At 36.7% G+C, this 13,076-nt stretch overlaps 2 protein-coding genes across 2 annotated transcripts in view; both read left to right on the top strand.

The window, feature by feature from the left end:
• Nucleotides 1-182: 182 nt before the first annotated feature.
• Nucleotides 183-5,954, top strand: cdk20 (cyclin dependent kinase 20). The gene is made up of 8 exons (XM_060881367.1): nucleotides 183-312; nucleotides 879-992; nucleotides 1,309-1,497; nucleotides 1,929-2,050; nucleotides 2,141-2,203; nucleotides 3,420-3,543; nucleotides 4,462-4,617; nucleotides 5,038-5,954. Exons 1-8 carry the CDS (start codon nucleotides 238-240, stop codon nucleotides 5,227-5,229), a joined length of 1,035 nt encoding a protein of 344 aa, XP_060737350.1. The 5' UTR covers nucleotides 183-237; the 3' UTR covers nucleotides 5,230-5,954.
• A 5,236-nt stretch (nucleotides 5,955-11,190) lies between these two features.
• Nucleotides 11,191-13,076, top strand: part of gata1b (GATA binding protein 1b) — a 5,716-nt gene continuing 3,830 nt past the window's right edge. The window contains exons 1-2 of the mRNA XM_060882064.1: nucleotides 11,191-11,355; nucleotides 12,321-12,558. Coding sequence (XP_060738047.1) covers nucleotides 12,351-12,558 — 208 coding nt within the window. The 5' untranslated portion in view covers nucleotides 11,191-11,355; nucleotides 12,321-12,350. The remainder of the gene's footprint in view (nucleotides 11,356-12,320; nucleotides 12,559-13,076) is intronic.

The following is a 13,076-nucleotide window of genomic DNA, read 5'->3' as shown; positions in this document are numbered from 1 at the left end:
GTTTATTCACACATGGCTACTTTCCAACCATAATAAACCAATTTAGAGTGAACTGGACACTGGTTTATGGAGTTGGTTCGTGGTCCTATGATATGATCTAAAACGCCGTCTTCCCGAAGTTTGGATCTTCCGACTTGCCGTGACGCCATGTTTTTGTTTCCATAGAAACATCGGGTGAAGAAAGGTAGCTTAGCATAGCTTAGCTTAGCTTAGCTTTACGGATTAGCCGCTTTGGCTATGGATCAGTACAGTATTCTCGGTAGGATTGGTGAAGGAGCTCATGGAATTGTGTTCAAGGCCAAACACATCGAGGTAAAAACAAAACGATGCTGTCTTTCGTGCTTTTGTCGATTTTAAGGCTCGTTGCCGTAAGTAGCCGTAGTAGAGACAGCTAGCTCACGCGCACAGGTAATATTACTCACCTGTGCGCGTGCTAAAGCTGTGTGTTTTTTCTCTGCATTATCCATCGACCATCATCCGCTCACTGTCCTCTCCAAATCTTTGCAGCATGTAGACGCTATCTGCATTTATTCAATGCCAAATTCAATGTTTGTGGAAGTTGATTAGATTCTGATTTGTCTTGAGCTCAAAAATAAAAGATTTTTTTTTTTAAAAATCCCCAAACTCGCTTTTCCTCCCTGCAACCTTATTCCAAAAACTAGCCGAATTTGCCATAAAAGTGTAATAAGCCCAAATAAGCAGCACTGTCTATTCTGCATTATTCACCAACATCACCATGCCCCAGGTCTTTCATTTCCTATCTGTCTCTGTGTGTCATTTCTCCATCCACTCACATGGACATACATACATACATACACTTACGTACACATATGAACATCATCAGCTTTCTCTGTTGTCAACCTCCTTTTTTCTTGTAGACAGGAGAGACCGTGGCACTCAAGAAAGTGGCCCTACGAAAGCTAGAAGATGGGATTCCCAACCAAGCACTGAGAGAAATTAAAGCGCTTCAGGAAATTGAAGATAACCCGTATGTGAGTGTGTGTAACAGCTTGCAAAAATGCGGCTTTATGTCACACGTAATTCTGGTAAACGTGCAGGAACAGCCTTTGTGGGCTCACTTAACATCTCTAGTGTTAATCCAGGTCATTTCAGGACCCCTTAACACATGGGCTTGGTTACGTAAAGCTTGGTATCTCCAGATTTGAAGGATTTAAAATGTCTACAGCGATGATTTAAATGAACTAGAAATGATTCATAAAGGCCACAGCTTTGCTGGTCCTTCCACCCAATATTTTGGCGTATGTCTCTTTAATAAATATCTCTTTTTGGTATATTTTCTCCTTTTAGGTAGTAAAGCTAAAGGACGTGTTCCCACACGGTACCGGTTTTGTGCTGGTCTTTGAGTACATGCTGTCGGATCTGTCTGAGGTTATCCGGAACTCTCAGAGACCCCTGACCGAGTCTCAGGTCAAGGGCTACATGATGATGTTGCTCAAAGGGGTGGCCTTCTGTCATGAGAACTCCATCATGCACAGGGTGTGTGTGTGTGTGTGTGTGTGTGTGTATACTCATGATTTGAAGTCCTCTCTTATTTTTTGGGCTTAATGCCGTCATCTCAGATATCAATCGTTTGGAATGATAACAGATTCGACTACTGACTTGGATGGAAGTAATAGATAAATAGCAACTGTGAATTTAAATTGAAATCAAATTATACTACATCGCTGAGGAGTTCTCTCTTCTGATTGGTCAGAATTTAATACAACAGCATGCCTGATGTTAGTGGAAAATAATCAACTTTGTGGTGGTGGTGGTGGTAAGAGTAATGCTGCTTCACCCCACGCTGTCTTTAATCGTTTATCTATAACGCCACATCCTTAAAGTGTATTCTTTTTTTTTTTGTCTCTACCTTGTCTCTCCACATTATAAAATACAATATGTTATGTGTATATTTTATTTATACACAGGATCTGAAGCCTGCAAACCTTCTAATCAGCTCGACAGGTCATTTAAAGATTGCTGATTTTGGTCTGGCCAGGCTTTTTTCCAACGACGGAGAAAGGCTTTACAGTCATCAGGTGGCCACAAGGTGAGTGTTAGTTGTATTCATGGGTATATTTTGACCTTGTGTTTGTGCGTAAGACGTGAACTGATTCTTAGCCTGTTTTTGTTGTCACAGGTGGTACAGATCTCCAGAGCTTCTCTACGGTGCTCGGAAATATGACGAAGGAGTGGATCTCTGGTATGTTCTTTCACAGCTCTGTCTCACAGTTATACAAGATTAACAAGATCATTTAAGTGTTCATGAGTATAAATTGCTCAATTTTACCCAAACTCTTACACAATGGAGTAGATTCCTTGGTTGCTATTTCCAACAGAAAAACATGCATTAAAGGAGCAGTCTTTTATTTTTAGACCTCAAATCAAAATCAGAATTTTATTTGTCACATACACATACATACAGGGCAGTGAAATGCTTTTTGCAACTGTCCGGTATATAAGCATAGAGAAAGAAAAAAAAAGGAATGCAATTTAGGATAAAAAAAAAACAAACAAAAGGAGATAGATAAATAAAAAAAAGTATAAACTATGTAGAAAACTATATAAAATATATACGTGGAGAAATAATGTGTATACATATGCATAAATATACATATACATAAACGTGTATGGTTTTTTTAAAGAATTGTCTTTAAAGTGTCCAGGTGCAATATGGTGTGTAAATAGTGTATATAGTGTATAAAGTATATAAAGTGGTACTGTGCTGTGCGAGTCCAGGGTTAAAGTGTCCTTAAAGTGTCCAGGTGCAGTATGGTGTGTAAATAGTGTTTAATATATAGTGTCACCTCTGTTACCCTGTTATAATTACGCCAGAAAAAGCAAGATCAGTAATAATAATAAAAAAAATGTTTAACAGGCAAAAGAAAAATCATTATATGAGAATTTTGTGAGCTGTAGATTTGCTAAGGAATCTTTAAAATCTTATCGTTATATCTAATGGATTAATAAGGTGGTACATAAGAGAAAGTTACATTTAAGGGCTATAAGTGTTATTGGGCAAAAGACGACAAGGACGTGAGCTGATGCTGGGAAAGGGCTGTTTCATAAAGTACTAAATGCAGGTGTGCCAATATATTGTGTCATGATTTATTTAAAAAAAAAAATAAACTTGAATAAATTCCCTTTAGGTTTTCGTTGGTGCATTAATTTCATTAAGTACAAACAATCTGAATGTATTACAGAAGCTTATGTTTAATTCATTTTGAGGGGATAAATATTTGCTTCCCAGCCACCTCTTTCAGCACACACTAACCCCAAGCGATGTCTGTATATCTGTATTTACTTGAAACGCCCACTAGATGGTGACAGTTTCACAAGTGCCACGAAATCTCTAGTGAATCTCTGTTCGCTGTTGGTTCCTAACCCCTGACCTGTTGTTTGGCTTGTGCTTGCTGCAGGGCAGTGGGTTGTATATTTGGGGAGCTGTTGAATAACTCTCCTCTTTTTCCTGGGGAGAATGACATCGAGCAGCTTTGCTGTGTGCTCCGTGTCCTGGGAACTCCGAACCAGAAAGTGTGGCCGGTGAGCTTCTCCATCTCCACGGTTTCTCTAATGTTCTTCTAAATATATGCCCATATAAAATCCTCGGCTCAGGAATTTAAGAAGACTCTGTGATTTAAACCAACAATGCCTTACATGGTATATGAGATCTTGTAATGAAAGATGCACTAGTGATGTGACTAGAGTGCAAAATTATCACCTGGATTCATTTTGTAGGGATTGGGTTGCAGCTATGGATCTATCAAATGTGGGTGTCTTCTTCCAAGATAATACAGTGCAGAACCAGATACATCATCTGTCATCAATTTATAGAAACTATGAGCCATTTTGCTGTGATGTATTGCAGTGCAATGTGATGCAACAGCTTATGGAAATAGAAAGTCACGCCTCCTTCACTGTGACTGACAGCCCTTTGTAACGGTCAGGGGTAAAGCTGTAAGTAGCGAGGGGAAAAAAAAAACAATAACAACAACCTCAATGCAACAATAAATGGACAAAAACTTCATCCTTCATCCTTATAATAAATTAAAAACGTAACTGTTGGCATACTGCTGTGGTGTAAAAGTAATAAAACACAACGGCATCGAATCAATTCCAAATTTTATTTATAAAGCACATTTAAAGACAACAACGATCCAAAGTCCTGGACATATCAATATTTAAGCTCACTTAAAATAACGTCCTAAGACAACCGATTTTACAGGTTGTGCTGTCACATGAAATTAATCAATTTTGCACTGGTAACAGACTCCACTAACTGATGTTGATTATTCCTCCATCACAGCAGAAGTGTTTTATTCACTGAATAATATTTTTAATTACAGTTGTAAGGAGATCTGTGCATTTAGTGCTCATAGTGATGTTATATTTGCTTCTAATAAAGGATAGTTGTATTTATTTATTTATTTATTTATTTATTTATTTATTTATTTATTATAGGAGATTACAGAGTTGCCAGATTACAACAAGATAACATTTAAAGATAACCCGCCGATCCCTCTGGAGGAAATCGTCCCCGATACGTCCCCTCAGGCCATTGACCTGTTGAAGAAATTTCTCGTGTATCCATCCAAGCAGAGGATCGGTGCCAGACAGGTGTGTGAACGCAAACGATCTGACTTTAAAGTCGCAACTTGACACAACTTTAACGGCGCTGCCTGTATTTACAGAAAGGCAGTGGATCAGCGTGTAAGACATACAGTATCTGTAAACGCTGCTGTGTAATACACAAGGTTTCCTAAGACACAAGGAAATCTATACAGTATAAACAACACCGAATGAGATTTGTCTTACTGAATAGAATCAACAGCGACGAACATGTTGTTAATGACCTGAAGGAAAGGAACTTCATTAGACCAAGGAGTAAATATTATATTTAAAAATCCTACTATTTTCTATATAGACTGATTTCACCTTCACTGTTATTAGCTGAGTTGGACATCAGATGTCTAAAAAAAATTTTCCAATACTACAGAAGGACACTGTCAATTCCTTCCGTTTTGTTTCACTCCTCAGGCTCTACTACATCCCTACTTCTTCACAGACCCGCTCCCTGCCCATCACTCAGAGCTGCCCATCCCTCAGCGTGGGGGGAAACACTCTCGCCAGCGACTGCAGCCCCCGTACGAGTTCTCGGTGGAGCGGCCTTTGCACGAGAGCTTAGTGGATCCCAGTCTGATCCAACCACACACATGGGGGTGTTTATGAAGCCATGCTTCCCAGATCATGCCGTTTTTTTGCACAGAAGCTGACTTTGTAGTTGCGATTTGCATATTTAAAATATTCATGAATATATTATATGACGGGGGGCACGTTGGCTTAGTGGTTATCACGTTCGCCTCACACCTCCAGGGTCGGGGTTCGATTCCCGCCTCCACCTTGTGTGTGTGGAGTTTGCATATTCTCCCCGTGCCTCGGGGGTTTCCTCCGGGTACTCCGGTTTCCTCCCCCGGTCCAAAGACATGCATGGTAGGTTGATTGGCATCTCTGGAAAATTGTCCGTAGTGTGCGATTGCGTGAGTGAATGAGAGTGTGTGTGTGCCCTGCGATGGGTTGGCACTCCGTCCAGGGTGTGTATCCTGCCTTGATGCCCGATGACGCCTGAGATAGGCACAGGCTGAACGAATGAATGAATGAATATTATATGACATCTGAAAAAAGATATACAAAAATATACATATTTCCTGCTGGTAATGAATTAATTTAATTATGAATGTGGATTTATCAAGGTTTCAAGGCTTCAAGGTTTTATGTCCGTTATCGTGATTTAAATAATGTTAGCTATAGAGAATGGCTACAGCGCTTGTAAAGCTTGTTTAGATCCTAATAAGCGTGTGATGTTTTATTCTTTAGAGCACATTTAAATAGTGTCAGAACTACTGATTTGAATTTTAAGCTTAACTTCCTGTAAATAGACCTTCCAGCTCTGCCTCTGTGTTTTGTGGTGTTTTTTATTTATATTTGTTGCATATATATATATATATATATATATATATATATATATATATATATATATATATATATATATATATATATATATATGAATATAAAATTCATATAAAAGACCAGCAAGAGTATTAAATGTCTTTCTAATCAGAAATAGCCCAAAAGACAAGGGATAGGATTTTAATGCTGCTTATTCACACATGGCTACTTTCCAACCATAACAAACCAATTTAGAATGAACTGAACGAATTATATATATATATTTTTTTCCGCTGTGCATTCACCTCACAACAGTAGCATTACTGTACGAGTTATTGAACCAAAGCCAGTTTCATAATCCTCACAACAGTGGTGGCTCATGGGAATCAACGACGCCTTAGATAACAGCAAACAGCCAGCACATGACTGAAACCACACCCTGTTTTCTATATAGTGCAATGTCATCTCTTAAAAAGGTCATAGAGAGGATGCAGCACCCTACTGACTATAACGTACTGAAGAAACCTTGCTGAAGTTTATCCTCCGATCGTTCGGCTTTCTTGTTGCTAACATAAATCATTTTTATTTGTCCTCAAACATGTTAAAAATGCAGATTGTAATTTTAAACATTATTCTAGACCACTTATATAATCAGTATTGGTTTCATTTAAAATCTTATACGTGACTTGCAGTAGTCTCACTAATTCCTTCATTTTAAAGAAATTAAAGCAGCTCAGATCTGAACCTGTTCTGTGAAATGTAATTCATCAATTATAAATAGTTTGGATCGGGGAAGAGGATGCGTTTTGCTTGCAGGTCGCTTCACAGGTAATAGAGGACGCTCTATATAACGGCTACTTTATCACGCTGTGATCGATTTTTATTAGATAATTCACACACAAAAAAAGACACACTTTGCACGCCAAAATATCGTTTCATGAATCGGTTTATTAATAAAAATGAGCCCCTGAGTAAAAATGAGTATTGCACAGCCAATTCCATTGTACCTCCTTTTTATTGTATCTTGTTCTATTTTATTCTACTGTATTTTATTTTATTTTTTTTAAGTGAGCCATAAACTTATTTAAATTGAAACGTTCATGTTCACACTTCTACTATTACAGTCAGTAGAGCAGAGAAATGATCTGCATCGATAGTCCGTTAAAACACTTCTGGTATAAACTGAATCAAAAATCATGATGCTTTTGTCTAGTCAGCTACTAATGAATTGATTTCTTATATAATGTCAACCATATATTTTTTGTTTTAAATTATATATTTAAGTTATACATGTAAATATATAAATTAAAACAAAAAATATATGGTTTTAAATATACCATAGAAATTTTACATTTAAATAATATATATTTGTTTTAAATTATATATTTACTAAGTTATACATGTAAATATATAAATTATATATTTACATGTATAGGCAGTGCACACACACACACACACACACACACACACACACACACCACTTTGGGTTTGTTGGTCAAGCTGTATTTACTTATTTTTTTTATAAATTTGAAATAAATTAATCAATATTTACAATGATTTGTGTTCTTATTGCAATTACACTAAAGCAACTAAATATATATATATATATATATATATATATATATATATATATATATATATATATATATATATATAGTTTACTTCAGGGTTTCACAAAATTATTTGACTCTTAACGTACATTACGAATTTTTACAGCACCCTACATTTTTTTTAGTTTTCATATTTATATAATTTAGACTATTGCAGCATTCGATTATTATTGTCGATTATTATTGTCGCTATAACAATGCATAAAAAAAACAAAGAAATATTCTTTGCCCTGGCTTACTGATCTGGATATTGGGAAGTATCAGTGTTATTTATTTATTACTTTGCCTGTGTATGTGAAAGCATGACTATGTGAGCGGTGTTATTCACCCATTCACTCACCTGCCTATCTAACGTACATCAGGCAGATTCATTTGACGTTCACTAGACGACGCATCATAATCAAAGACGTCCTTGTCCATCGGGTTTCCAAGAACTGTGAAATGTGTCTCGATTTCTGGCACGAAATTGTTAAACACACCGCTGACCGTCGTTGTGATGGTCGTCATGAGCTGCGTCTCAAATAAAAACCTCGGACCTTAGGTTAAAAAAATATTTAGTAACCTAGAAAATCCAGAAGGCTGCTACTAATGAAAGTTACATGAGATATATATATATAAATATATATATCAGACAGATGGGGGAGTCGAGTCATATGACATATGACTCGAGTCAGACTTAAGTCGGAAATTTGAGACTTGCTTGACAAATATTAAAAAAAGACTCGACTTTACTTTGACTTGACATTCATGACTTGAGACTTCCTTGTGACTTGCACATGTGTGACTTACTCCCACCTCTGATATATATATATATATATATATATATATATATATATATATATATATATATATATATATATATATATATATATATATTTTAATTCATACACTAACTGTAAAAGAAAAACTACAACTTTGAGACACAACACTAGTTTGTTTAGTGGAGGCACGTGGATGGAGAAATGTGTTCATTTTTTATTTGTCGACTTTTGTGCTGTGTGTCAGGAATGAACATTCTAATTAGAAATGTTTCAAAATGCCATTTGAAAATAATATCACGCTCAATCCATCTTTGTAGTCAGAGCGACATTTCTAGGACGATTCTATAAAAATAATAACTAAATAAACTAGAAAAGGAGAATTTCTCTTTCTTTTTCTATATCGAGCGAATAAAAAGTGACTGATAATTCAGACAAGTAAGTACAGCCGGTGATGTGACGACAGAGTTTTAGTATAATTAGTATAATTATATTTATTATAAGTCAAACTGTAAAATCCTCGCTGACGATTATTAAACTTTGGAGTCGATGAAACAAGCAAACAAGTGCATGAAGATACGTTAAGCATGAAGTCTGTAACGTAAATCATTTTAAAAGACAATAGTAGCCCTTAAATATAAATAATAACATATTAGAAGTTTGTACAGTCTTTATGTACATCATTCACTCTCTCTATTTTCCTCTAGAGAGAGAGAGCGAAAGAGAGAGAGAGAGAGAGAGAGAGAGAGGTGGGGGATGGGGTGGGGATCTGAGGCCTGATGGTACAATAATACTGTTTTTTTCCTGACCAAATTGTTGTGTCTCAGGAGAGCAGAATACAGACTATTAGAAATATCTTACTGTTATTACTCAGTATTTACAATTTTACTGAAAACGTGATCGTCACCAACGAAGTTTCAGGTTGTTGTTAGCAGTTTAGTCTCATGCAATGCTGCAGATTTCTACAAAGATAAGTCCAGAAAACTGCCAAACTTCACTTGGGTTGTTCTCTCTGGATCATCCACAATGACAAGACCAGTATCATCCAGGTCTCATCTGTTCAGCAACACTTTGGTGGGAGAGAGAAAAAAGTCCCCTCCCAAACGTTGCATTGTTCAAAAGCCTTGGAGGAAACGGCCCCCTGTTATCTGTGCAATGCAAAATGGCACCAGTTTGCTTGCTGCAGTTACTATGAATAGGGCTGCTTGATTTTTATCAATACAGTCTCACCTGGGACTGTACTGTATATTGCTGTATCTTGCTACTTTTAGTTCAGTGTATGTAGTCCTTTTAAAAAACAGGTATTTAAATGATGTGACACGTTACGGCTCGTGGGCCTCCGTGACGGCGTCAGAAGGCCGAAGCTTGTTGTGTTGTGCACGAATACGTTTACGATTAATAACAGCCCTGCTTATGGTTCAGCTTTGCCCCAGCTACCCGTCCGTCATTTCTCTCACTTCCCTGAAAACTGAATGAACAAAGGAAACTGGAACAGTTTGCTTTGATTAACAAATCAACTCCAAGCCAGGGTTGAATGTGGGAGCTGTTGTTTCAGTGCACCGTGACTATCTTTCAAAATGATTGCTGTCTTTCTCGCTATTTGCATCTCTCATCTTCTCATCTGCTGCACTTGCGGTACATAGAAAGCTGTGTTTTGCATCTTTTATCAGCTATTTTTTAGTGACCCAAACCACTTTTTGTTTGCTCGATTTGTCTCAGGTATTTGGATGGTCTAAGTTGGTTTGGGTGACTTTTTCATTTCCTCCTTACTTGACTCATCAGTATCACGGAACCACAAACACTTTAAAAAACTATTCCATCGCTTTGTATTATTATTTATAGATGCGATCCGACTCATCTACTTATTTTTTCGGCTAGCAACTAGCGATTAATTAACCCTTCCTTGCACGAATAACTCTAAAACATAAACGGATGTAAATGAATTGCATGCAAAGTATTTTTTGGACTTTTTCTATGGAGTACTGTGTAAAAACATTGCTAAAAAACTTTAACGTGTTTGCAAAATAATTGCTATTTTAACGTTACACAAATTTTTATTTTTTTTTGCAATTTTCATTGTAAAGGGAAAAATCAAATATTCAAATATACATTTTATTTAAAGATAAAGAAATATTTCTTACAGTCTAATGTATTTTTTTGTTTTGTTTTGTTACTATTTTATTATTATTATTATTATTATTATTATTGAAGTTTAGGATTAAACTTTATTGTGTAGACGTTTCAGACACCGATGCTTGAGTCACACTACACGTGTTACTGTCATCCATGTTGACTGGAAAGGACTCGACACTCAGTAGAGTAACAGACATCAGGATAATGGTGTATATAACATTTATTTTGCCTTGAGGGTGATTTACTCTGATAAATGAACGGTCTACGATTCGGGACGCCGTAAACAAATGGTTAAATGTATCACTTCCGTTTGGAGCACAATCCCACCATGTAATAACAACCACAACTCAGCTTTAATCAGCTCATATCTCTGGTGTGATAAGGACCTGAACTACCCAAAATTTAATGCCTCACAATACATGGCTTCGATATAAAACTTCTTCTAAACGACATAAAAACGTATAACACCGTACGGTGTAATGTTGAGTTTTTTGGCCCACGATGCTCTATAACTAGTCCTTCTGCACCTAAAGTCAGCCTTATTTGTTCTATCTGCTCTAATCTTTGAAGATCATCTGCCCTGAGTAACTCATGCGTTTATAAGAATACAGAATTATAAAAAGTTATGACACCAGAGCGGATATAACCCTGCCACTTCCCTCCAAAGCACTAACTTGTGTAGGAGGAGTGTCTTCAGAAGAGAATTTTCTAAAATTACCTCCTACACCATGCCCCCTCCCTCTTTTCCATTCTGACCCCCACAACCAACACCACCTCCAACACACCACCCTCACTTTCTCTTATCGGACCAACAGCACTTCAGAGCAACGCCTGCTCTTAACTGTAGCTCTTTCACCTCTCTTGCTCACCTGGAGGCACGGAGATCATCCACACCATACTACATCCAGGTAAGAAGCACCGGCAGGACGGATGCTGGATGGAAGACGAATTATATTGTTTTTGCTTCCTGTTATACTTCATTTTGTATTTGCTGGCATGACAATGTTGAATTGTTGCACTGAACTAAAACCTAGAACTAAAGTAGAACCTTCAGAAATATCATATTGCTGAACACTTGTGATATAACGATGTTTGTAACTCAGTTTATTATTTGTATTTGTGTATTATTTGCTGTCTTTTACCAAGACGTTCAGCATAATCAGCAGCTATTGAGCAATTATAGTAAAAGACGTGATTAATATAAAATAAAATATCAAAAGTGATATTATGTGAACATATTAAAATAATGTTTTTTTTAATATCGTGATTATTATTAATCTTGACGTGTGTTTAAAACATTTCGATTCATTGTGTTACACAAATAACAACGATTGAAAACGAGTTCATTTTCCAAATAACAGCCGATTCGTGCTGCGTTTTATTCCTCATACGACACGACAATCTGGCGATAACCGAAACGCTTAATTAATTAAAGTCTGCCATGTCGTACACTTTATCCATTTATAGTTACATTTAGTTACAGTCGTGGAACGTTAAGAGAAATAGGTTTGTTCTGTTACGGCAGCTATAAACAGTCCCTCCCATTGAAGTTAATCAGACAAGAAAATGCAGCTTGGCGTGTTCTCAAGAAAACCACAAAGCCCTCTGTCCTGATGAGACCATTTTCTTGTGCTGTGCTGGAAAGCTGAACGTAGTTACGGCTTTAACTCTGACTCCCTGAAACTGGAGGCTCCTTCCAAAAAAAAAAATAAATAAAATTATAATAATAAAACTTCTTAGACAAAAAAAATTTCTTATTAGAGTGGAAAAGATATCAACCTTTTTAACCAATCAGAATGATATTTCATACCAAATATTTTGATTTGATAATCTATCTATCCATCCAATTTTTTTTTTTTTTTTTTTTTTACAGTTTAGTACTACAACTGAAGGAATTTTGGTCATGGAGGCGACTATAGAGCCTCGCTGGACATCCTCGACGCTGATGCCAAGTGAGGTGCTGCCCACTTACCCGTCTGACTCCAGCTTTGTATCTCACCCCGAGGACGACGCAAATTTCTCCAGCATAGAGGCCGAATGCGGCGGCTTGCCTTCCCTCTTCTCCAACACCGTCCAGAGCCGCAGCACGCCGACATACCGCCACAGCCCAGGTCGGTGCCTGACACAAAAAAGAAATTTATTTATTTATTTATTTATTTATTTATTTATTAATTATTCTTTTTTTTTTTTTTTTTTTTTTTTTTTTTACATTTTATATTTCATGGTAAATCGAACGTCTGACTGCAGAATAACAGCCATCAGATTCTAGCTTTTTATTTACATTTATTTGAATCTGATGTATTCATGTAATTTTATAGTACAGTCGAGGCTGAAAACATAAAGTTTCTTCTTCAACGGTGCGCCGGTGGCTCTGGGGGGGCCGTAGTGGGATTGGAAACAAACTTATCATATAAACAAACCTGCTAAGTTTCCTTCTGCTTCTAATGTTTTATATTAGAGCTGTGAAGAAGAGCAGCGGAAACACCTGCACCGACCGAAGATAGATTAATCCCTGTACCATTTTTTTTTTTTTTTTTGTTAAAGTATTCTTAGGTTGTTTTCATACTCGTTCTCTTTATGACTCAGCATGTTTTGTGACCAATTAAGGGTGTTTTCACATTTGCTCATT

Source organism: Tachysurus vachellii, chromosome 11 (assembly GCF_030014155.1).
Source record: "Tachysurus vachellii isolate PV-2020 chromosome 11, HZAU_Pvac_v1, whole genome shotgun sequence".
NCBI lineage: Eukaryota > Metazoa > Chordata > Actinopteri > Siluriformes > Bagridae > Tachysurus > Tachysurus vachellii.
This window is presented reverse-complemented; position numbering and strand designations above follow the sequence as displayed.

Excerpts from the sequence above, each read along its gene's own strand:
- cdk20 (XM_060881367.1), top strand. The coding sequence starts at position 238 with ATGGATCAGTACAGTATTCTCGGTAGGATTGGTGAAGGAGCTCATGGA. Across the intron at positions 993-1,308 it reads AAATTGAAGATAACCCGTAT|GTAGTAAAGCTAAAGGACGT; the intron begins GTGAGTGTGTGT and ends TTCTCCTTTTAG. Across the intron at positions 2,204-3,419 it reads GACGAAGGAGTGGATCTCTG|GGCAGTGGGTTGTATATTTG; the intron begins GTATGTTCTTTC and ends TGCTTGCTGCAG.